Genomic DNA, 27529 nt, shown 5'->3' with positions numbered 1-27529 from the left:
TCTCTAATATTCACAGTGACAAACAAATAGTTTAAATTCAGTTCGACATGGTCAAAATTTTATAATTCGGATATAATTTAGAAATTATTCAATACAATCAAGAAGCAAAAAAAAATATCTAAAAAGGAAATTGTTTGTGTTTTATCATGAATAATTTGTGACTCGTGTTTTCATATTATAAGTTTTTTTACGTTTTATTCAGAATTCGATTTAAAAACGTCAAAAAAACGAATAAAACGTGAATAATATGTTGTTACTATGCTAATAAGCCTAATATTAACTGAAATTTCACCTTTGGTCTCTTGATTATCCTGTTTTTAACTCGCTGTACAATGTGTGAGGACCACTTAAACCACAGAAGATCCGAACTCCTCAGCAAAACTCCACGTCATCCCTCTCAAATCGCTCCACGGCACGGCTTCTCTTTCCCCTCTCCCGAGACATTGCGCGAACCAAAATGGTTAAAAGGCACAAAATTGCTCTTTTAAACAAATAACAAAAAAACAAAAATTGGACGAAAAGAAAAGAAGCGTGTTTTTTACCGAATTTGCTTCTCCCATGGAGCCTTCTTCTTCCTCTTCTTCCTTGGAAAATTCGTTGCCGCATGACTACACAATGGGATTTTCTGAGCGTTCGGTAGCTGCGGCGGGAGCTGCTGTGGTCTCTGCTGTACTCGTCAATCCCCTTGATGTTGCTAAGGTATACATTTATATATGGAAATGTTATTTCTCAGGGAAAATTCAACTATTTGCTTAATCAATTTTGAAGAAAGATGTTGAGGGACAAAGCATTATAGTAATGTTAGTTTGTGAGCTCTGCCTATTTTGAATTAGAAAAGGGCAATCTGTATCATGTATTCACAGTCTAAATTTTGATGTGTTGGTGACCTTAATTTCAATGGAACCCATAAACAACTTGGAACTTTGCTCTGAACATCAAACTATTGGTAATATATGCTGGTTTTGTGGTATTGAATTTAAATTAGACCAAATAAAGTCTGAATATCAATTTGTTACAATTTTGTTATTTGTTTCATAGACAAGGTTGCAAGCACAAGCAGCTGGTGTAGTCTATAACCCGGTATTGCTCTTTAGTCCTTCCTTACTTGGTTAATTAGGTAATGAATTTTATTGCAATAAAGAAAAATAAAATGATGTGCGCAGTTGTTTTAATACCAACTACATACTTTATAACTATATGAAAAACAATTGTTGTCAGATATGAATAATTTTTTGGCTCAGATGTGGCCAGATTTTAGGTGCTATCCTTCGTGCAGCCCTAGTGGTCTACATGGATCAGGTCCAGCTTGTAATCCTGAGTGCTTTCAGTACAAAGGAACAATGGATGTATTTTACAAGATTGGTAGACAGGTACAATTACTTGCATTAATTTTGATGTGTAAAAGTTTAACCTAGTTTTACTTTTATGTTTTAAATCTTATTCAAATTCTGAATTTCAGGAAGGCTTTGGTATGCTATGGAGGGGCACTGGTGCTAGTTTAGTATTAGCTGTACCCACAGTAAGCTTCTTTTTGTTCCAATTTAATATTATAAACCCTAGTATATTTTGCATGCATCATCTGTTGAACTTAAGAACTCCCCTTTGTTTAATAATATATAACAGGTCGGGATCTATTTGCCGTCATATGACCTATTGAGAAACTGGATCGAAGGATACACAAATCAAAGCTATCCACACTTAACTCCTTATGCACCTCTATTCGCTGGGTCAATGGCACGCACTTTGGCTTGCATTGCTTGTTCCCCGATTGAGTTGGCTAGGACGCGTATGCAGGTGCTTGTTAATTTCAACTTTTTTTTTCTTTTGAACTTATTTCACGGTCTACAATCTACATAAGAACTAGTATAATATGCAATTACCTACTTCTGATTTTATTGTCTCACGTTTCTGAAAATACCTTTCCATAGGCATTTAAAGAGTTTGGACCTGGAGCAAAAGCCCCAGGCATGTGGAAGACTCTACTTAGTGTTCTCTCTCTTCGGCAAAATACAAGTAGCACAGGGAATGGTATGTGCCTTTAAGTTAAATTTTGTTCACAATTGGTATGTTTACACGGGAGTTATGACCCTTTTCCATTCAATAAAAAAGTAAATAGAGCAGTGTTCAAATGCCTTGTGACTTTCATGCCTCAAGCGTGCCTCACATCCTTATCTTCGTTTTCAAAGTTCAAACACTCAATCCAAACTTCTCAACATGATCTCCATTTTAAAATGTGCTCGGAGACCAAATTTTTTTATTTTTACAAAAGACAACTTTCGAACTGATCTATTCTCTAAAAAAAGACTGTGGACAAGTCGATCAAAGTAAAGTCCAACGAAGTCTCAAGCTATGCCCTCGCTCAAATATGAACTGAACTTGCAAGAACAAACAGATAGTGAGATTTGCTTGGTGAGATAGGTATATAACTTGCTTACCTGGCCAACTTTCTTAACATAATTGGAAGAATATTCCTTTTTGGAAATTTTTTACTATTTTTTTAGATAGATACAATATCATTGTTTTTCGGAAGATTGTGGACCATCTAAAAACAGTGATTTTGTATCTATCTAAAATAAATAGTAAACTTTTTCCAAAAAAATATAAAATTTGGTCTCCAGCACATTTTAATATGGAGATCATGTTGAGTGGTTCGGATCGACTTCTTGGACTTTCAAAACAAAGAAAAGGATATGAGACATGATTGGGGCACAAGAACAATTAAGCATTTTAACCCTACACATGTTAAATTTTGTTCACAGTTGATATGTTTATGCAGGAATTGTGACCCTTTTCCATTCAATAATAAAAAATAAGAAATATTTGTGTTTGTATTGCTATTAAAGTAGACTAAGAGTTGCAATGTAACGCAAGTTCCAGGCTATCGTTTACTTTGGACTGGTTTGGGAGCTCAACTTGCACGTGATGTACCTTTCTCTGCCATATGCTGGACTACTCTTGAACCAGTGAGTATTTTTTACCCTGATTTTGTATGAATATTTTTCTAAAGATAGGCAGGATTGGGGGCAGAGCCAGACTATTAAGCTATAGGAGTTAAACACACATTGGGGGGTCAAATCATATAATTTTTTCATGCTAAGTATGGGGGTCAATTTTACATTACCAATAGCATTTTACTCGAAACGATATAGAAAATAATGTACAAGCACACGGCCTTGGGTGGGATGATGGTATGATTTAATATTTATCTGATTTGTTTTTTTAGATTAGAAGGCGATTAATGGAGTTGGTAGGAGAGGAAGGAAATGTGACAAGTGTAATTGGCACCAATTTTTCAGCTGGATTTGTAGCTGGAATTCTTGCAGCATCTGCTACATGCCCTCTTGATGTTGCTAAGACTAGACGGCAAATCGAGGCAAGTATCAGAAAATAAATATATTATAGAAAAATAGAAATATAAATTATAAGAACAGAGATGTAAACTGTAGTATCTGATTCTCATACTCACAGAAGGATCCAGCAAGAGTCAAGAATATGAATACGCGACAAATACTACTTGAAGTTTGGAGGTACACTGCTCCAATATACATTTTAATTTTATTTATGAGGCTTGCTATGTTTATTTGTTTATTTGTTTTTTAACACAAATTTATGATCCTTGCACAGGAATGAAGGTATAAAGGGACTGTTTAGAGGAGTGGGCCCACGGGTTGGGAGGGCAGGTCCATCGGTCGGCATTGTGGTTTCTTCTTATGAAGTTGTCAAGTACATTATTCATAGAAGACGCTCAACCACTGAATAAAAAGTGAATTTTATTAATTTAAAATGCAATGAGCGTATATACCGGCTAATAATAATAATAACAGTACACACAAAATTAGATAATTATATCTTAGAAAATTTAATAAATTATTAATAATGGCCTGCTTACATGTTCAAAAGTTGGAGATTTTGATATTTCCTTCTAAACAGTTAAAGGTTACATGTAATAGACAAGGCGACCCCACATTTTATTCTTTATTGTATGTTAATAAAATTTGAGAATTTTTCTTTCATTTGTCATCAGAATTTCTTGGTTTTTATTCTACTTGTGTAACTTCTTAGATATGAAATTTTTTTTTTGTGAAATAAACTTGTGGGTTGTTGATTAAAGGATGAAGGCCTCTGTTTTTTCAATACCATTGGACCTGAATTGAAACTGGGCTGAAAATAAAGTTAGCTCAATTTAAGGCCATTCATTAAACTGTCATGGGTACAATGCTCTATTCCTCATTTCCTCTCAAAAAGACTAATAAAAAAAAAATATGGCATATTATCAAAGCCACTTTATAATATCATCCTCAATAAAATCCCATGCAAATCAGATTCATGATTCTAATTTCAAAAGCTCATTTTCTCCAAACCAAAATAGGTTAAATTACAAGCAGAAAAACCTCAAACCTGTGCTAGGCAAGGCAACAGAGGAAAAAACAAAAATAGAGGAGAAATCCATTTTGGGTGGGTCCAACAATGCATTTGCATTTATTACCACATCTAACACTTGTTGGGCCGTCAGAGAAATGGAGCCCAAGTTTACAAAATAATGGTTTTCTACCAAGGGGCTTGGGCCCAGGCCATGATCAGGACCACTCCTTTCCATTGACCTTTTGATTAAATCTAACATGACAAGTGGGACTGAGTTTGCACTAATTATTAATTGCATCTTATCTGAGCAATAATACCTTTTCTGGTCCCTCCTAGACACACTACTTGACCTCTACTATGACCGGTACCTTTCCTAGAGAGGAAAAAATGAAAAGGAAAAGGATATCTACTATGAATGGTACCGATTGGTGGGCCACTAAAGTCTATATGTCCATTAGTCCATTGGTACACTGCATGAGAGAGTTTGAGTGGCTTTTTCTGGTAAAACGGTGTTTGTTAGAATTTACTCTGCAGATTTATAGAAGAGACTGAGTACCAGATTGCCTACATTTTCTTGAACAAAAGAAGAATTAAAGATTTTCACTTGCTTCTCGGTTACATGAATGAAATCATTATTAGTTGCAAAAGTTTGGTAAATAGGTGATCTATTTTGATGTACCCAAATTTTCACCATTTTTTATCAAAAAAAAAAGGTGATATATTTTTATGTACAGAAATAAAATTCTATTTTACAAGGACCCGAAACAATTAAAAAGAATTAGGATCCAAAACATATTTAGTTTATAAAAAAATAACATGATGTATATACAACTCTCTATATACAATCTCATACATAAGTTGCCTTTAATTCACAGCTGTTTCCTTTCCTGGGTATACAAAATCATCCTTAAAAAAAATACAAAAAATCCTTTCATTATCAGTTGCAAAAGCTTGGCAAGTAGGTCTATTTTGATGAACTAAAGTAAAATTCTGTTTTTCTAGGACTGCAAAAAAAAATAGAGAGAGAGAGATGAGCTATGGTGAGCTACAGAGTAAAAGAGGTTTTTTACTCCATGGCTAAAAATTTTCATTTTAAAAATCCAAACAACCGATCCGAATCGCTCAACATGATCTCCATATTGAAATGTGCTTGGAGACCAAATTTTATATTTTTTGAAATTTTTTTTTTTACTATTTATTAAGCCACTTTGAAAATTGCCGATCCGGTGATCCAGAAATTTTTACTGTTTTTATTGTTCACCCGGATTTTCAGATTTTCAAAGTGGCTTAATAAATAGTAAAAAAATTTCAAAAAAATGTAAAATTTAGTTTCCAAGCATATTTTATTATGAAGAACATGTTGGAAGGTTCGAATCGGCTATTTGAACTTTGAAAATGAAGATATTACGTGGAGTATAAACGTGTTTTACTCTATAGCTCACCGTAGCTCATCTATATATATATATATAGAGTACGGCTAACGCGCTTCCTCTAGCATATGGGCCGAAATGCCTCCAGTGGAAATTTGAAATTTCAAAATCCAAAAAGTCGATCTGAACCGTTCATCTTCTTCTCCATATTAATATCTGCTTGGAGACCAAATTTTACATTTTTCTGAAATTTTTTACTATTTATTAAGCCACTTTGAAAATCACTGATCCAATGGTTTTACTGTTTTGTTAAGCCACCGTTGGATAAGCGATTTTCAAAGTGGCTTAATAAATAGTAAAAAATTTCAGAAAAATGTAAAATTTGGTCTCCAAGCAGATATTAATATGGAGAAGGAGATGAACGGTTCAGATCGACTTTTGGGATTTTGAAATTTTCAATTTCTACCGGAAGCATTTCGGCCCATATGCTAGAGGAAGCGCGTTAGCCGTACTCTATATATATATATATATATATATATATATATATCAACCACAAATTGGCTATTTTGATGTACTATCTTGAAAGGACGGAAAAATATATCGACCCTGAATTAAAATATAGAAAATTATTCGAAAGAAGTAGGACCAAAGGACATATTTCGTTTATGAAAAACAATACCAGGATATACAAAGTTACTTCTAATTCATAGATGTTTCCTTCTCTGGATATAAAAAATAAAGTTACATTATTTGTTGCAAAAAAGATTGGCAAGTAGGGCTATTTTGATGTACTAAAGTAAAATTCTATGTTGAAAGGACTGAAAGATATATCGACCCCGAATTAAAATCGATAATTATTCGAAAGAAGTTAGACCAAAAGGCATATTTCCTTTATGAAAAATTATACAAAGTTTCTTTTAATTCATAGTTGTTTCCTTTCAGGGTATACAAAAATAATCCTTTCAAAACTATACTTAAAAACCCTCCACAGCGGTTAGAATGTTATTTGGTGGTCCATACAATAATGAATATAATTGATCCAAATTCCAAAATCTCTGATAGAAGCGACAATTTTACGGATTTGCACAGAGCCATACCATTACACCTCAAAGGAGGAGGCAAGCTCTTGTTCCCCCTCAGCCTTTCTCTCTTTTTATTTTGGCTTGTTAGCATCATTTCTTTGTTTTTTTACATGTGATAGATCGATCATAGATGACACTGATAACTTTTTATCTGCTGTGGTTGTTTCTGTCTTAGCTGTCTCCAGTTTTTCCGCTGTAAAAATTATCTTTACAGTTCTACTTACAGTTGTACTTGCAAAGTTGCAATGCACAGGCTATAATAGTTTCAGAAAAAAGGGTTGGAGAAATTTGGGCCTCAAAAATTCGAATCAATGCTACCAATTTTTAAATTAAGCCCAACAGATCTTGTGGCCCACATATAGCTTGATTCGGTGCATATCGGATTCTGATTCGGTTATTTGTTTTAAGCACGGCTCTATATCAAGTTCCAAACAAAAATTGTTTTTAACAAAAACCAATATTGTGACATTTTTGTAACAAAAAAGAACTACTAGCGGTTTATTATTGTAGGAATTTATTTTAGTTTTTGTAAAAGAATGTACATTGACAGAGATTTACTAACTTTGTCAAAGAAAAATATAATATCTCTGCCCAAAAAAGCCGGTAAAATATTTTTTTAAAAAAAACACGAAGCGGGTTCCATTGGACGTCGGACTGAATTACGTCGTCTGATTTGCATAAACAATTTAGATTCACGAAATAGTTGAAATTAGAGCAGATTAAAATTCGTTATGACAGGTATGTTCATAGTTGCAGAATTAAATGAAAAAGGCAACACAGTTCTATAATTTTGCTCCTTTTAAATAAGACTCGAAATGATTTATTTGTACGGAAAGAAGGTTTGATGAAAAGAAAAGAGATCTGGAGTGCGATCTGCCTTAAATTTCATCTTTCGCTCTCTCCATCACTGCTTCTTGTCGGTTGTTGAAAATTGAACCAGCTATGTTTTTCATTCATTTTGGTGTTATGTATATATAGGTTATGTTTGGCTGTGGAGTAAAGTTAATCCGGATTAAATTTCTTACTCTGAGTTGACGTAGATTAAAATAATCATGTTTGGTTGGAGTTTAATTGACATTTGCTGGAGTAACTTTTATAAAGAAATAGAAAATTATAACATGATGTTACTCTAACCGCGGAACCCACAGGTAGAGTAAGTTACTCCACCTAGAAAGGTAGAGTAACTTAATCCAGATTAACTCAAATATTACTTTACCTTACTCCTTCAAATTTACTTTTGGCTCCTTAAAAAAGTAGAGTGAAGGGTTTACTCCACTTCACAACCAAACATGACCATAGAGTAGAACTAGGGTGTTCTTAAGAATTCAAGTCTAAAACTCATCGAATCGGTTTCAAACGACGAATATAAACCGTTGAAACCCGCTTACCTTAAGAGTGATGCATCTACATGTAAATTTTTTTAATTTTGAAATTAATTTTGCATATAGTCAAGTTGTCAAAAAAGATAAAAAAAAATGAATGCATTAAAATTAATTTATTAACACTCTAATTTTAACCACTTGAATTTAAACTAAATTAATTCGAATGTTTAATATTTTCACACGTAGACGCATCACTCGTAAGGTAGGCAGATTTCAACGGTTTGGGTTTGTCATTTGAAGCCAATTCGATGGGTTTTAGACTTGAGTTCACCAAGAGGCTTGGTGAGCTTAAGAACACCCTAGTTCGTGTGTGTGTGTGTGTGTATAGAGAGAGGGGTTTGACTAATATCAAAACGTTTGTTTTTAGGCTTGGAACAAATGTTTCGGTTTTTATGTATTCAAAATTCAAACAGTCGATTCAAATTGTTTAATATTCAATTTTTATTAAAATATGTTTGGAGACCAAATTTTATTTTATTTTTTAAATTTTTAAGTCTGTTTTAAAATCGTTGTTTTAATGATTCAGAAAGTTCGATACAATTAGACTCGTGTACCAGGAAAGACGAATATCAAGATATCTTCCTGATTCTTTCTCACTACTGTTCTTTTGTGTCCATTATTAGATAATGAAGCTCATTGTAAGAAGAAAACAAAATTATTTTCCGACTTCTAGTCTATGTGCGATTCATGGTACAAACAAGTTATTAACGGACTGGCTCGACTCGTTCTAACATGGAACTGAGTTCGAGCTTTGTCTAATTCGATTTGGGTAGTTTAGGATCTAACAGGATATAAAAGGAATTGTTATAATTCGATGATAGCTGCCTTTTCAGGTTCTTAAACGCCATTTGATTTATAAAAATTACAAGAACAAATTCAATTCTGAATGCTGGAAATGACAGAGCAATTAACAAGTAAACAATCAATCTTCTCCAAGCTCCATAAAAACAGTATCCGAGAGAGTAAAATGTTTTTTTTTTCCGATGGTATTGTCGCATATACTCCAGTCAGTAATATTAATACGCTAAAAAATAGTACATTTTTGTCGGTGTACTCTCGGCAATAATATTTTTTTTACCCATGCGAATATTGTCCCATTCTTAACATATATCCTGCCCGCCCTTTTTTTAGAGATCGTTTTGTTAAAATTTACCTTATTTTAACGGACCGTAGGAAAGCTTATTTTCAAATTAAGATGAAGTTCTCAATTTCATGTATCCCTCAAATGAAGATCTCAAAATTGCGTATTTTCTCTTTTAAAAATTACAATGTCATATTTAATTTTTATTATTTTAAGAACTCACAAATTTACTCAAATTATTATTATTTTCCAGTAAAACTCATTTTAAATTTTTGAAGTTCTCATTTTATCCTTATTAAAAAAAATATATGTAGCATGTGTAAGGAATATTCAGTCTTCTAATTAACATGTTTGCGAGGACAAAGGATTCATTTTTCTTCAACAATAGAGAAATGAATCATTTGTCCTCACAAACTGGCCAACAATATTCTTTCACATGCTACATGTTTTTTTAATAAAGGATAAAATGAGTACTTATAAATTTAAAATAAGTTTTAATAACGAAAACAATAAATTGAGTAAATTTGTGAGTTTTTAAAATTTAAAAAGGTAAATATGATATGACAAATTTTAGAAGGGAAAAATACATAATTAAATTTTTTTTTTTAGGGTTATGCATCAAATTTCCCCAATTAGAAACCCTGCCAAATTACAACCGTTGATGCTGAGTTTTTTTTTGGGGGAATTTCACGTATACCCCTCAAAAACTTCAAAATTACGTATTTCCCCCTCTAAATTTGAAAATTACATATTCCCCCTCTAAAGTTCAAAAACTCACATATTTACCCATTTCATTGTTTTTTATATTAAAACTCATTCTAAATTTATAAAATACCTATTTTACCCTTCATTAAAAGCATAAAAAACCCCATCTAACTCAAATTTGAATCTGAAGAGTTTTTCTACCGTTCGATCCGCACGTATTGCAATAAGATTATTACGTGTTCGCTTCAAGATTCGTGCTAATCTAGCATGCACGAATCTCAAAGCAATTTTGATATGTGTGCATTGCATTAAGATCTGTGTACATTGCATCAATTTCAGTGTTTGTTTGCTTCAAGATTCTTGCTGATCTAGCGCGCACAGATCTCAAAGCAATTCAGACGGTAGAGGAACCTTTAGATTCAAATTGGAGTCAGATGGGTGTTTTATGCTTTTTAATAAAAGGGTAAAATAGGTATTTTATAAATTTAGAATGTGTTTTAATAGAAAAGACAATAAAATGGGTAAATATGTGAGTTTATGAAATTTAGAGGGAGAAATATGTAATTTCAAATTTTAGAGGGGGATATACGTAATTTTGAAGTTTTTGAGGGGTATACGTGAAATTCCCCCTTTTTTTTTTGTCAGATAGAAGAGTCTTTAAACTTTAAAGAGATCTCCAGCTAAATTTCGAAACTACAATTTCTCTCATATAGTAGATAATTTTCTTTTTCTCCTTCATAGATTGAAGGCCCCTATTTTACATTTAGCAAAATTAATTTTAAGGGCTAGTTATTAAATAGAGTCAATTATTGATGCCCTTACTATCATTGTAGAAATCACCTAAATGTCATAAGAAGAATTTTGTTAAAAACACGTGTACTTGTTAAATCAGAGAGAAAAGGTGAAAGAGGATCACAGTCTTAGACTTCTTTTGCATTAAAAAATATATCAAGCTTCAAAACGAAATTTTAAATAAAATTTCTTTAATTATAGTTACTTTAGTCTATGAAGAATTTCATGAACACAATTTATATTATCAAAATGACTCTATTTTTATAAGAGAGGTATTGATTGAACTATCCATCACAATAGGTGTAATTGTAGTTTAAAAACTACATTTAATTATACAAATAGCCCTATACTACTACTAATAATTGTATCAATCACCTTTGAAATCAAACATATATTGGCTACATTTAATTTATCAATTTCCAATACCTTGATAAAAAAATTAACCAAATTTCCTAACTTATCTTTAACCATGTCCCAAAAATGTCAATAAAACAGAACTAAAAAATAGTGAAAAAAAAAATAAGATCAATTATTTAACTTCGATGTTTGGATTTTTAAAGTCTAATATATAAACATTGAAAAAATATTCTATTTTGTTGTAACAAAAACTCTCCTCATAAATAATAATAAAAAAATCCGGATGAAATTAAAATAACACAACTGTTAATCTCATTTACTTGCATATAAAGTGCAAATTGTACACACACACATGATATGATGATGAAGTTTCATATAAAGCATTTCAAATTGCTACTTTTATCAAGAGTGCAAGGGACTGAACTAAAACATCTTTCAAGAAAAAAACAAAGAAAGGGCAACGGTCTTGTGTAAAATGGATAAAAAGAAATAAAAACAAGAAAAAAAATGAACCGAAACATGAAACACTTGATGCACAAACCAAAGCAATATTTTTATCTCCACGTCAGACCTACTACCCAAATGGGGCCACAATAGCCCCCATTTAACCTTTTTGTAGCTTCCCTTGGAACCCAAAATTAGGCTACCTCCACCTCTCATCTCTTTGAATAACACTTCTCAAGTAAAAAAATAATAATAAATTTCTTAGACCCTTACCCTGACTTTGATAGTCTGATCAACGCAAGCATTAAATGCGTATGTGTATGCGTGTTTGATTTCTAGAGAGAGAAAAAATCAGAGTTTGTCGTTCACTAAGTCTCTGACTCTCTGTGAAGCCCTTACCTGAAACAAAAAACAAAAAAACAAAAAATAAAAGTCAAGTCTGTGAAACCCAAATTCGAGAATTTTTTTATTGGCTGTAATTAATAAAAAAAGAAGAGAGAAAAACAGAAATAGTACAACTATTTCTCTATATATAGTAAGATCGGTACTGTTATACCGATTTAAACTTTTTTTTTGCAACTTAATTAAAACATATTAAAATTTAGATCGGTACTGTTCATATTGATCTAAACTTGTTTTTTTTGCAACTTAATTAAAACAGACTAAAGTTTGGATCAGTACTGTTCATACTGATCTAACTTTTTTTTTTTGCAACTTAATTAAAACAGACCAAAGTTAGGATCGGTATAGCTAGTACCGATCTTACTATCAATTGAAAAAGGAAGAGGGGGCTGTCCGATGGCCATCGGACCACTTTTGTGTTCGATGGATTCTCTCACCGTCAGATCTGCTTTAAAATTCGTGTGTACGGATTTTAAAGCAGACCGACAGTGAAGAGAACCCATCGAACACAAAAGTGGTTCGATGGACGTCGGACGCCCCCCTCTCCCATTGAAAAATAGCTGTACTATTTCTGTCTCTCTCTTCTTTTCTATTAATTAATACCAATAAAAAATTCCCCCCAAATTCATACTAACGAAAAAAAAAGTCTGACCAACAAATCAGCATGTCGTGTATGATGTATCATTCTAAAAAGAAAAAGTATACATATGTGTGTATATACCACCACAAAACGGTATGAGCAAGCTTTGTGCTTTGATAAATATCTCAAAGATATGTGGTTCTCCTTTGAAGTGCATGCATTGATGCATATATCAGAGTGTCATCTGTAAGCTCAATAATTTAATATGATTTGGTGACTGGGTAACTAGACCCACATATATATAATATATAACAATTAACAACACAGTTGTATATCTGAAGGGAAATTTAATATGAATATATATGAGGCTAGTTCTTTTTTTTTATATATGTGGCTGGTTCTTGCTTATAGAGTTATAGTGGTGCATATATCAGAAGGGCAATTCTGTAATTTAATAGATGTATGTATACATATATATATGGTAGTTCTTGCTTATAGAGTTATATGGTGCATATATATATCAGAAGGGCAATTCTGTAATTTAAATGATGTATGTATACTTGTATATATGGTAGGTTAGGCTAGTTCTTGCTTATAGAGTTATAGTGGTGCATATATCAGAAAGGCAATTCTACAATTTAAATGATGTATTATACATGTATATATGGTAGTTCTTGGCTTGCTTATAGAGTTATAGTGGTGCATATATCAGAAGGGCAATTCTGTAATTTAAATGATGCATGCATACATGTATATATGGTAGGTTATTAGCTACTGACATCATGCAATGCAACACATGCACCTATTGGTGTAGCTTTTTTTGTGCAAGACCTAGTGTATCTTGTATGAAAGGGACTGATGAAGGCAATCAGGCAAGGAAATGACAAGCCCAATAAAAGGTCGACTTGTCTTTTGGCATTTTTAGGTTAGTTCTTCACTTTTTTTTTTTTTCCTTCCTATTGAAGCGGACAATGGCAGGGATTTGGGACAGTTAGGTCATTTTACTGACGGTCTACAGACAGCAATTGCCCAAAAGAAATCCAAAAAAGGAAATGGAAAGAGGATTGTGTAGCACGGGTGGATTGACAGAGAGAGAGATAAGATAGTTTAGTTCATTGGATGATTCAATTGTAGTCTAAAAGGTATAAAAATATTTCAAATTGTAAAAGTTGATTATTTTTTTAGATCATATCGGTAATTTTAATAAGAAAAATTCTTAATAAATTTTGATATCACATTTTTTTTTTGTAATTTTAGTTGTGCTTAGTAATTATTAAGTTTAAAATCATAGCAGCCGCCCAACTCCCCACCCCGCCCCCTCGAGCGGAAAGGAGAATGAGAGAGAGGGGAGGGAGTCGAACCAACTGGAACTGACCGGAGCTGAGAGTGCAGTTTCAATCAAGATGCAACTGTGAGTAGATATGATCATCGGAGCGTGACGATAGTCGAGAAAAACGAATACGGTCCTGAAGAAAGATGGGGATTAAGATAATGGGATTATTAAGAGTGTATATAAGTAGGACGAGTATATTAGAGTAATTTAGAAAATTTTGTGTTAATGAAAGAGTAGTTCTAGAAATTAGGTTCATTTGATTTGTTATAAATATATTTTTAATCAATAAAATTAGTATACTGTTAGTAGGTATTTAAATCAACTAACCATAAAAAAAATTAAGATTTCCATATCTATAATTTTCAATTTCAACAATTGAAAGAAAGATTATTAATTTAAGAATTGTTCCACCATTTTTACAATTGTGATTGCAATTGTCAAATTAACAAGTCCAATTGTTTTACAGGTGGGATGAAAATACACTAACATTGGTTAACTTGAGCGGTTGTGATTTTGAAAAATTGCTCTTTAGATTGCGAGATAAAAAATATATATATTATCCAAGCACTTTAAATTGCTCTTTAAATATTTTTTAGAACCAATATTTGATCTACCGGTTTAAGCTGGTAAAATAATTGCGTTATATCATACATCATGAAAAAAAAAAAAATTTGAAACAGTCATGAACATTCTTTGCTTGGAAGTTGGAAACTGGAACATGTACTTTTGTTAGGAAAGAAAAATATTATTTGTTTGTCAAAACATTAAAAATAAGAAAATGTAACTCATAATATAAATACTAATTGATGCGGTGCATGTGCATCTGCATCAGCATCAGCATCACTGCATTTAAGTAAAGCAGCAGGAAAATCTGATTATTTCCTGAGAACAGAACACAGATGGAGCAACTACCAATCCTTACAAGCACACAAAACCAAAACAAACCCTGCATTTCTGCAACAAACCCTTATCTAACCCTTTATCAGCTTGTAACAAATCACAGATGGACCTGACTGAAACAGACGGCTCAGATTTACTCTCAGTCCAGATGTTTAAATTGACACGAATCTCAAAGCACAAATAATATTGCCCTTGTACCATCCCGAGTAGTCACTTTCTAGGAGGTAAGCAACCCTCAACATTGCATATCATTTTGCATCAAAATTAAATTGATATCTATTGGCAATTTTGCATCAAATTAAAATCTTCATTCATAAAGTTTTTAACTTTTGTCAAACTAAAATCTATGAGGGGTTTATTAGTACAATGCCAGTTGCAATAGTTCTTAATTTTGGCATGCTAGAATAGTGCAATTGCAAAAAGAAACTGCCAAATTAATTTCCTCTTTTTATTGAAAAATAAATAGAAAAAAAATTGTCACCTATAAGCATATATAATCTTAAATTGACAAAATTTTGAAGCAGAAGACAAAATTACAACTTCCAAGAAAAAAATTGCAACTCTCAATTCATATCTATTTACATGAATTAATAAATACAAATTTTATATACATATTAGGACCATATATTACCATAAATTTTCAATAACAGAACCTTGCAAAGCGTGTCATACTTTTAGGTCTCTCGTAGAATTTTAATTAATATAACCTCTACATAGGCTTTTAAGTAACCAATGAGAACTGATTTGAACTAACCAAAGAAAGTCTTTACTGTTTCTTAACTCTGGTCAAAATTTGGTTCTGAGAGAAAGAATCTGGTATAAGGTTAGCTCTACATGAATAGCACCAGGCCATAATTAGGCCTTGCTTAGACTTTTAAATTAACCTTAAATTATTCTCGCTTTTGTCTTCATATTAACAGATGTATGTGTGTGTAACCATGCAATTATTTTTTTGTTAAGTCTGAAACTTAAGACCTACATCTGTAGGTTCTACTTTTTGGGTCTGTTTTAATGCCTCTGTTGGAACTACCAATTTGTAATTTGGCCCAATTAATGCGGTAGCTGCTGTTGCGCTGCAGCTCTGCCTGAGAAATATAGAATGATGTCAAATCACCTTATTCTGATTATTGTAATAATAAATTACTTTTATATTGTCCACTTATAATAATCAATTTTAATTATGCAATCTTTTATCTTAACTAGTTATGTTAGCTGTAGTTTTTTTTTTTTTTTGGGGGTTGAAAGCCGTACGATATTTCGACAAAAATCCAGTTGCAGGTCGTTTTGTATCGGTACATATCAAGGGTGGATCCAAAATTTTCGTCAGAGAAAGACAAAAAAATATCGAATCAAATTTAAATAGTTAATTGTATTTAAACTCATTAACAAATTAGGTACTCGATAAAAAAAATAATACTTTGACTTATATTTTCCAATGCTCTGACTTATAATTTTTTATTCTTTAACTTATAATTCTAATTACCAATCACAATCCAAAAAATTTATTTTGATTTTAATACTAAATTTAACCCGAATTACAAATCAAACATCCAAAGGGGAGCAAAAAAATTTTCAGGGGTGGGCAAAGTCGATCAGTATCGACAGATCACCACTAAAACTCAAAATCCAGGGGGGACGGTTACCCCCTGTATAGTGCTGGGTCCGCCCCTAGTACATACAACATTTGTACCAATACTTATACTATTACAACTGAAACTCTTTCTAAAAATAGGCAAAAAAAATTCAGAAAAAAAAAAAAACAGAACCAAAAGTTATTGCACTCAGTCAGCACATAGTGAGCTTGTAAGAATTTTTTTTATTCATGCTCAGATTGTTAGCTGTAGTTCTTGTAATACTTTTGTTGACAAGTTTGTGTTGTTGTTGTTAGACTCAGATGCAATGGCAGTGAAGAAAAAAGGATCTAAGCCCCGCTATAAATTGAAAATTGAAAATTTTGTTTCTTTAAATTTTATCACAATCTTTTAGCTCCCCTTCTTGTTAGACTATATGGTTCAATTTTTAGCCAAAAAGACACATATATATTGTACAAACCACTTTGGTCTACTACTTGCTTCTTCTTTTTAAAATAAGAAAGAAAGTGAGTTATAATCAAATCCACCATTGAGAAATTTCATATTCTAAATAAATTGGTAATATTAACAGTATCCAAGTCCATAAATTATAGATGTTGGGTGGCAGCTCATAGAATTGTAAATATTTACTATAATGTGATTAATCACGTCATGACTTGGGTCATGTGTCGTGACATGTTATAATTAAGTTAGATTTTTTTATACGTGTTGTGTTGTACCGTGATCAAATTGGCATGAATGATCACGGTTGTTAGTCACGCCGTGTCCGATCATATTTGTCATATTTTATCACTTTTAACTATTTTTTTGTAAGTTTATTCAAAATTCATCAAGATCTAATGATCAACCATAACTCGGGTGATTACGTGCCATGCTATGATCAGATAAATTCACGTACTGTGTTATACTATGTCACACACTAGCAGCTCATCCACTTTTTTACTTGTCTTTCCTTTTTTTCCCCCCTTGATTTCTTTTATGGAAAGTTGAAGACCTATTTTGACCGCATAATATTCTCCACAAATAATGAAATTAAAAAAAAAAAAAACAAATGTAATTGTGCACCAGTTTGTGCAATACAATTTTATGTCCATCTTAAACAGGTTTATCTTTGTTTTTTGTTATTATTATTTTATTGAAAGGTTTAGCGGTGTTGACATTAAAAATGGAGGTACTATATTTATTTTTATCTTCCCTATGCTCTTTTTGTTAGTGTTTGTTTAAATCCCAAGGCGTGGAAAATGATGAGGTTTCAAACTTTTTTTTTGTTTTCGTTGATGAAAAGTGGCTCTTGTTGATAGCAATTAAGAATAATTTACTTGAATTTCTAGTTTATGTGAGAGTTCTTTCCGGATTGTTTATTTCATTTTTTTTTCTTCCTTATATATAGAGCTTAGGATGTGTAAGCATAGTAACAAATGAATAGTTCGGATTCGATTCGGCAGGGTCAAAAATTCGTGATTCGAATATAATTCGGGAATGATTCGGTACAACAAAGAAGAAAAATTGTGAGAATCAAACGAATAGTTCTTTACAGTACCGGTACCGTATAATTCGGAAATAATTTAGATCAAAAACTAAGCCCTAAAAGACATTACAAAAACAAGTTAACTATATCTGAAACAATCAACAAATATATAACAATATTTAAGCTAATATAAGCAAAAAATCGGAAGTCCTAAGAGATTACCAGATCAGCACTATTTGGTAAATCGGTTTTACTAATTTGAATTTGTGAGAATTAATCTTTAATTTAGTAGTAAAGATAATGCTCTCTGTATAGGAGATTGCATGTTTGAAATCTGAAAGAACAATATAATCTTTTGTAGATATTAAGTAGTTTGATAATTTGACTATCCGATCTTTATTAAAAAATTTAAATTTACCAATATAATATTTTATGAGTCGGAAGTCATATGTTTTAAATTCGACTAACTTTTTGTGAATAGTTAAAGTTGAAAGGTAATCTGACTCTCATCTCATCTCAAAAATAAAAAAATTTATGAATTGTTATTTTAAAAAAACTGTCGAAATTTTTATTATTACCATTTAAAAAAAAAACAGTTTTTTCGAAAAATATCAGAACCGTAATGGCACTTGGCAGCTCTATTTTTTAGGGTTGTCATGTGTCGTTGCAGCTAGAGTGGAAAAAACGTGCCGTGTTGTGACTAACTCGCTGTGACTTTGATCTCGTATCATGTCGTAATCAAGTTAACAGTGACACGTGTCGTGACCAGGTAAACAACAACATGTGCCGTGCTGTGTCGTGACGAAAATATTGAGGGGTGGTCACGGCACGCGAGTCACGCCGTGATTACTCGCATACTGTGTCCAAATGTAACTGGTTACGTTTCTCACGTTTAACTATTTTTTTCATAATTTAAGTTAGTTTATTCAAGATTCACCATTTGATTAAGACCTAATAGTCCTAATTACATGATATGCCGTGTCATGACCGGATCTTTCGTGTGACGTGCTTGTCGTGCCAAATTTTTCAAAGACTGGTCACAGCATGAAATAGTCACACGTACCGTGTTGTTCCTTGACGAAGCCGGCTCCGTCGTGCCATTTTTCCACTCTAGTTGCAGATCCATTGTTAGTGTTGCCAAGTGACATTCTCCCCCTTCATTTTGGTAAACATAAATTGTTTTTATATAGTTTATTTATTATGTTTAATTGTTATTTTTTTAAATGCTGTTTAATGGATATATCGTTTATTTTTAAAATATTATTTGTCTGTCATGTCAAAATTTTGATTATCTCATTTATTTTTAAAATATCGGTCGTTGGAAAAGTCGTTTATTCTGAATCTGAAAGATGGTCACTCGCGTCTTGATTCTCTACTCAGATGCGCTGGAGTGGGCTCATGTGATCAGATTGATGACATATCTAACAAGCTTGACATTTACGTCTAGTACGCTGATGATGATGCATTGTTCCATAGTGTCCAGAACGGTGAGACTGTCGATCAGGTGTTCGACCAAGGTGCAGAGGCATTACGCCGAGCCGCAGACCTGGTCATGCCTATTTAAGATGCCAAGGTATAGTATTATTTAAATCTCTCCTCGTAATTTTTCTTCGTATATATACAAACGACATTTCAAATGACCGATATTTTAAAAATAAATGACATAATCAAAATTGGGTTTTTAATTTATTTTTTTATAATATGGTAATAATAAAAATTTAGGGAATGGGTCCTGTTTGTGGTACCAATCATATTAATAAGAATTGTACTAACAGTTTGACCGCCTATTCCTTTTACATAAATTTCGTACCAAACTATGTTGGTTACAGAGCAACATGACATATAAAGGACCCTTTTATTCGAATTTTTTTTATAAACTATAATTAATTAAATCAAATTTAGCAAACCAATATGATTATTTTTTTTTTCAAAAATCATAAAGACTAAAATAGCCATTCGGTCTCCAAATTTTTTTTCCTCTAGGCCGAAATAGCCATTCGGTCTCCACCATTTTTTTCACTTTTCACAATTTTTCACAGACGCGGCCACAGAAGATTCAAATAATCCCTTTTTATGTATATATAATATGAGGAGGAATCAAGTTACAACAATTTTTTGAGTTACAACAAGTTACTACAACAATTTTCTACATTTTCAAAGTCCAAATCGTCGATCCAAACCGTTAGATGTGATTTCTATAATAAAATGTGCTTGGAGACCAAATTTTACATTTTTTGAAATTTTTTTACTATTTATTAAGATGGTTACAAAATTCAATGGTTTGAATTTGACTAGTTTTTGTACCCATCTTAATAAATAGTAAAAAAATTCTAAAAAATGTAAAATTTGGTATCCAAGCACATTTTATTGTAAAGATCACATCTAACGGTTTGGATCGACAATTTAGACTTTAAAAATGTAGAAAATGGTTGTGGTAACTTGTTGTAACTCAAAAATTGTTGTAACTTGATCCCTCCTCATATAATATTTGTATAATATATGTTTATATAATATAATATAGAGTTGGGCTACGGTGAGTTGAGAAGTAAAGCGACTATTTTACTTCATGCTAATATTTTGTGATTTTAAAGTTCAAAATGTCGATCCGAACCACTCAACATGATCTCCATATTGAAATGTGCTTGTAGAGATCACATCTAACGGTTTAGATCGACGATTTGGACTTTAAAAATGTAGAAAATAGTTGTGGTAACTTGTTGTAACTTAATCCCTCCTCATGTATTATATACATATACGTATAGATATATTATATATACATACGTATACATATATTATATACAGAGAGTGACTAATATGCATTCGGTAGCATATGAGTCAAAATGCATACGGTCCAAATTTGAAATTTCAAAATTCAAAAAGTCGATCTAAACTGTTCATCTTGTTCTCCATATTAATATGTGTTTGGAGACCAAATTTTACATTTTTATGGATTCTTTTACTATTTATTAAGCCACTTTGAAAATTGTTGATCCAACGGTGGCTTAACAAAACAGTAAAATCAGCAGCCACCGTTGGATCAGCAATTTTCAAAGTGGCTTAATAAATAGTAAAAAAATTCAGAAAAATCTAAAATTTGGTCTCCAAACACATATTAATATGAAGAACAAGATGAACGGTTCAGATCGACTTTTTGGATTTTGAAATTTCAAATTTGAACTGTATGCATTTCGGCCCATATGCTACCGAATGCATATTAGTCACTCTCTATATATATGTATATATTATACATATATTATAAAATAAATGAGTTTATAAAAAAAAAATATTGGAGACCGAATGGCCATTTCGGTCTTTATGGTTTTTGAAAAAAAAAACTAATCATACTAGTTTGCTAAATTTGATTTAATTAATTATGGTTTATAAAAAAAATTCCTGTTATTCCATTGAAAACACAGCAGATTTATTTCCCAAAATCTGTATCACAACTTTACACCCGTAATAAGTTACCAGTACTATTTTTGGGATAATTCATTCGAGTCCTTTGTTAATAACCAGAAGGTCAATGAATCTTGAAGTACTGCTCTTATGAACTGAGACATATATGTACTTATTTGTACTGAGTCAAAAAAAAAAAATGCATTGATCAAAGAAATGTTGATGTCCCACAACTGGTCCACCCGCTCCGTACCAGTATTACTACATCAAGCAGATTTGCTACCTGCTCGGCTCAGATTAGTGTTGTGCTCTCGGGTAGGGTACGGGTACCTCTGGTAAATCCGCGACGGGTAACGGGTAGGGCGGGTACGGGTAGAACGGGTAGTCGGGTAGAACGGGTACAGGTAGGTCGGATAATTTTTAAAAAAAGTGTACCCTACCCGTTTCATACCCGTGCCCGTCTCGGGTAACGGGTACCTCGGGTAGGGTACGGGTTTTTTTTTCTGGTTTTTTTCTGTTTTTTTTCTTTCTATTTTTTTGTGTTTTTTTTCTTTTTCTTTTTTCTTTTTCTTTTTACAAACCAGCGGGATTTTTTTTTTAAATTTGAATTTCAAAATTAAACGGGTTAATGGGTACGGATTAATGGGTAAAGGGTGTGGGTAGAACGGATAAAGTATGCGGGTTCGGGTAAATGGGTGTGGGTACGGGTAAGGCGGGTACAGGTTGGACGGGTTTTTTTTTCCAAATATTGGTACTCTACCCGTCTCAAACCCGTACCCGTGTACCCGCCTATACCCGGACACGGGTACGAATACCTCGGGTAACGGGTACAGGCCAGGCAAAACGGGTACTACCCGTTCGGGTTTTAGCAATCCTCTAGCTCAGATCATGAATTTTAGAGGACTCATCTTGCTAAATAACCGTACCAATGGATTTAATTATAGAACATTTTTTTTTTCACAAATCCAACGGTGAAATTGATGAACCTTTTTTTCGTAATTAAAAAAGTTCATTATACAAAAGAGGATGATTATATTTAAAAAAAAAAAAAAAAAAAAGTACCGCTCCATATTCATATCCGTTTAAGGTGGATATGGTTTTAAATTTTGATATTCATTTACTATCTATATTTGTATCCGTTCATTGAAAAACAGATACGGATATGACATTAGCATTATCCGCTCCGTTTACACCCCTATATATGGGGATATAAAACTTGATGTTGAAATAATTGTTTTATGGAACGAATAGATAAGTCAAGGTTAATTGAATAATACACACACACACACCCAGCGTTGAGCCGTAAAAAATAAATTTAATTTAAGGGAATAAAAATTGAAATATTTACTTTTTTTAGGGTTATGGCATGGGTCTTTTTATATCCATATCTATATTTGTTAAAAATTAAGCTTGCCTACCTTTCTATATTAAATACTAGTCTTATTCGTATCATATCTTTATATCTCTCGGATACTTGTCAAATAAATTGATAACTTATTAAATCAAGGATCCTGATAATAATCCCCGCAGTCTCAATTCCGCAAAAAACCCCGCACAAACTGCCAAAAAAGTCATGGGGGGCCGCTTAATCATTAATGCTCCGCAGAAACTGTTAGTATTTAACTTGAAGTATCAAAGTATTTATCGTGGATTTTCAAAGTATTAATCCCTATGCAATGATCTCTATTTATGACTGAATATATCAATCCATCATTTGTCCCCGCACAAAATTTCGTTTTTTATTGAATTGTCCCCGCACAACTGGGGACTATTAAATAAATAATCTCCTCATAAATACTTGTCAGTTATCCCCGCACAAAATTTCCTTTTTTTTGGGATTGTCCCCGCACAACTGGGGACCATTAAATAAACAATCCCCTCACCCAATGATAAATACTTCTAAGACATAATGATAAATATTTTATGTTACATGGACAAATACTTCTCAGGCATAATTTCAACTTTCAGTAAAATATCAATGATAAATAGTCTCATGCATAATGATAAAGTATTACATGGATAAATACTTTATGTTACATAGATAAATACTTCTCAGACATAATCGCAATTTTCAGTAAAACATCAATGATAAATACTTTAAGACATAATGATAAATACTCTATGTTACATGGATAAATACTCTATGTTACATAGATAAATACTTCTCAAACATAATTGCACTTACAGTAAAACATCAATGATAAATACTCTTAGACATAATGATAAATACTCTATGTTACAGAGATAAATATTTTATGTTACATAGATAAATACTTCTCAAACATAATTGCACTTACAGTAAAAACATCAATGATAAATACTCTTAGAAATACTCTCATGCATAATGATAAATACTTTATTGTAACCGAATATAATTTTCGGTTACAATCCTTATAATATTAAATTTTGATAAATTTGTATTGTAACCGTATATAATTTTCGGTTGTTGCCAAAATGACAAATAAATAAATTGTTGCTCCAATTATAACCGTATATAATCTTCGGTTGCCCGCCACAAAAAATAAATAAATAGTTTTTAACAAATCAGAAAAAGTTCTAATTAGATAGTATTAAACCTTATCTGCGTCAGTATTGAACTCTAATTCAATGTGTATTAAACCCTATCGGAAAACTATAGAGATCGGATGAATGCTCGTGCAAAACCAACGAGATGATCGCCTCTCTCGTCTCGATCGCCTTCAATTCACCCTGCGCTAGTGCAATTTCAAATGGACGATCGCCTCTTTAGACTCTATCGATTGCAGTCTGCGCTCGTCTCAATTCAGCCTGAAAAATGGAATCAATCGCCTCGTATCGCCAGAAAAATCGCCTCAGATTCAAAAATAGAAATTGCGGGACGCATTAATTTTGAATTTTGAAAATGTAAATTGCAGAGATGCGTTAAGGCAACAGAGATGCGGGGATTAGATGTGGGGATTCAAAAATTAGTGCGGGGATTAGATGCGGGGTCCACAACAGACAGTTAAGCCAATTAATTCTATATAGGATTCTGCGGGGAAAAAGGGGGGATGGGCGTGAGGGGATACTTATAATTATTCTTAAATCAAATCCAAAGTATAGCAAACAATGACATAAATTGTTATAATTTACAAATATTATGTACATGATGTATTTAAATTATTATTTTTTATATAAAAGGGGACCAAGTTCACTAGTCTTCAGGGGCGTAGTCAGACTTACAAGTTATGGAGGCAAAGGCATAGCTTCTATGCAGATGGTCATGGGTTTGAAACCCACAAAACGGTGAAATCCTATATATTAATGCATAGGGGTTTGAAATGTGTTTGGTAGCTTGATTCCCAAATCATATTTCAAAAAAGTTATGGACGTCAAATGTAAATAAGAGTTAATCATATAGAATTTTCATACTATGAATGTGAATAAATTTTATAATATTCATAATATTTTACTCTGAACTATATAAAAAAATCATACAAAAGTATAGATTTTTTTAAAATTAAATCAGCCTCTGCCAGTCTCTATTAAAACTCAGCATTTCGTTGCGATACCGATATAAATAGCTGGTACGCAAAACTAAGCCCTAAAGGACATTACAAAAAAGTTAACTATATCCGAAACAGCCAACAAATATATAACAATATTTAAGCTAATATAAGCAAAATATCGAAAGTAAGAGATTATCATATCAGCACTGTTTGGTAGACATTTTTTTTTCTTTTTTTAAATGAAAGGTGGATTCTAGTCTATCAGTTTTTCAAGCTTCTATTTATATTATAGAGGATTTTTCTATTTTGTGTATTTCAAATTCATAACTTCTAACACGGGAGTCGTATGACTATGCCACTAGACCAAATGTTGGTTTTCTTGATAGATCGGTTTTAATGGTTTGGATTCGTGAGAATCAATTTTTGATCTAATAATAAAGACAATGCTTTTTATATAGGAGATCGCAGGGTTAAAATCCGGAAGAAAAATATATAACTTTGTGAATATTAAATATTTTGGTGGTTTGACCCTCCAATCTTTATTCACAAAAAAAAAATGAATTTATTGTTTGAATTCAATATGATAGGATTTTGAAATTAAATTTACCAATACAATATTTTGTGAGTTGGAAGTCATATGTATTAAATTCGACCAACTTTGTGTGATTAGTTAAAGTTGAAAGGTGATCCGACTCTCATCTCATCTCAAAAATAAAAACAAATTATTAAATGCGATTTAAAGAAAAAAGAAAAAATAAATAATAAATGGGTCCGGTTTGTGGTACCAATCACATTAATAAGAATTGTACAAAAGAAATGTTATCATAAATTTGGTGCCAAACTATGTTGGTTACAGAGCAACATGACCAAATCTGTACCACTAACTTCACACCGTAATAACTTATCAGTACTATAATTTTTGAATCCAAATCTACTTCTTTTCTTGAAAAAAGCACTTTTATTTTCTTTAGATGTTTATATAGCTGAACCAGAAGCTTATAAAGATCAATGGGTAAGGCTAAGGTGCTATGGGTTGCATAGAGGGCTACGGTGTTACGGTCCAATATTTGAGTTTTCAAAATTCAAACAGTCGATCCGAACCATTAATCTTGTTCTCCATATTAAAATGTGTTTGGAGACCAAATTTTAAATTTTTTGAAAAATTTTTTTACTATTTTTTTTAAATAGGTAGAAAATCAAATATCTAAATGGTGCATAATTTTTCTATAGAAGACTTAGGACGTTGCTTTTCAATGACTCCAGTGGACTCCACTTTTTTAAAACAGCAGATCCCATTCTCTGCTGCTTTTAAAGAGAGTTAGAAAAAAAAAAGAGGAAGTGCAGGATTTTTCTATTTAAAAAATAGAAGCAGATTTGGATCCATAATTTTTAGTATATTTCATTTGAATCCTTTGTAATCTCTTCATTCAGGTAGTTAATTACCAGAAAGTCCATGAAATGCTCTTATGAACTGAGACATATGTATTTATTTGTACTGGTAAAAAAAAAATGTATTGATCAAAGAAATGTTGACGTCCCACAACTGGTCCACCCGCTCCGTACCAGTATTACTACATCAGTCAGATTTGGTACCTGCTCGGCTCAGATCATAAATTTGAGAGGACTCATCTTGCTAAATAACCGTACCAGTTGAATTCATGATAGGACATTTTTCTTTTTACAAATCCAACGGTAAAATTGAATAACTATTTTTTTCGTAATTAAAAAGGTTAATTATACAAAAGAGGATGATTATTTTTTTTATGTCGACAATATTGTAATCTTATTACCCTTCATTAAACTCAATAAGAAAATATATAAACATATAATTTCAAGAATAATCGCCATAAGTTTTAATGATGTTGTTTCTAATTTAGAAATGACCAAAATGACCCAACACATTCCTTAATGTTTTATTACATGAAATTTTGTACTGAGTTTCAGAATAAAAAATGTTATCCAGGATATTATTAACAAATAAATAAATAAATACAGAAAATAAACTTAAAATAAAATAAAACAATAATATAGGTCTAATAATTGTTCACCAAAAATTGATGCATGCTCTGTGCTTCTCTGAGATGTTTGAAAATAAAAAAATTGACTAGGAATGGAGAGCACTGTGTTATGCAAGTCAAACTGCAGCAACTGCAATTGCAGTACTTACAATTATTGTTTTCCAGGCTCCCTTCAGAGATTAAAGTTTTTCTCTGGCTCTTTATTAACTACCCTCAAGTTTTATGTAAACTGGAGGTGTCGTTTCTAGTCCAAAGGCCATAGATTTTGGTAAGAACTGGATATCTCTATCAATTTAAAATGGACAAAAAGAGGAAATTACATTCTTTTCTGATCATATCATGACACCCGTGACAACTGTGGACAGGTTAAAGCAGTGACTGTTTGCGATAAAATTCTATACAGTTTCAGATGTTAATATATTAATATATTATCCAAAATCAAAATTTATTCATCATAATTAAACTATATGGGGCATCCAATAATTAATTCCTTAATTATTATTTTCATCATTTGACATTTTGACTGGTATATATGCAAAGAAGCTTCTCATCTTTCATGTTATTACAAACAACTGAACAAGTTGATGTTACGAATAAATTTGTAAATAAACCCCTGAACATGTACTTTTTAACTTTGAACATCCAAGTTTGTATTAACTATTAAGAGATCCAAACTGGTATTTTCTCTATAAATCCTGTCTGCTGAAACAAAATCGGTACGGTTAATTTAAACCAAGATATGGTGAGTTATATCCACAGAAGGTTGTCTCTGAAATGTTGAAATTATTATGTTACTTA

The 27529-nt window shown here is 32.0% G+C and overlaps 1 protein-coding gene across 4 annotated transcripts; it reads left to right on the top strand.

Annotated features, from left to right (window-relative positions):
• The first annotated feature begins 416 nt into the window (after nucleotides 1-416).
• Nucleotides 417-4016, top strand: LOC144568422 (mitochondrial carrier protein MTM1-like). Of its 4 annotated transcripts, none has more exons than XM_078318775.1 (10): nucleotides 417-699; nucleotides 1039-1080; nucleotides 1242-1370; nucleotides 1460-1519; nucleotides 1624-1794; nucleotides 1929-2028; nucleotides 2878-2963; nucleotides 3224-3373; nucleotides 3469-3527; nucleotides 3625-4016. In XM_078318775.1, exons 1-10 carry the CDS (start codon nucleotides 559-561, stop codon nucleotides 3758-3760), a joined length of 1074 nt encoding a protein of 357 aa, XP_078174901.1. In that variant the 5' UTR covers nucleotides 417-558; the 3' UTR covers nucleotides 3761-4016. The 4 variants fall into 4 exon arrangements, with proteins under 4 accessions (XP_078174901.1, XP_078174899.1, XP_078174902.1 ...); XM_078318773.1 differs by having other exon boundaries at nucleotides 469-699; nucleotides 2872-2963; XM_078318777.1 differs by having other exon boundaries at nucleotides 630-699; nucleotides 1039-1117; nucleotides 2872-2963.
• The last annotated feature ends 23513 nt before the right edge of the window (nucleotides 4017-27529 follow it).

Source organism: Carex rostrata, chromosome 17, assembly GCF_964058835.1.
Source record: "Carex rostrata chromosome 17, lpCarRost1.2, whole genome shotgun sequence".
Taxonomy (NCBI): Eukaryota; Viridiplantae; Streptophyta; class Magnoliopsida; order Poales; family Cyperaceae; genus Carex; species Carex rostrata.
Note: the sequence above shows the minus strand (reverse complement) of the source record. Positions and strands in the feature narration are given on the sequence as shown.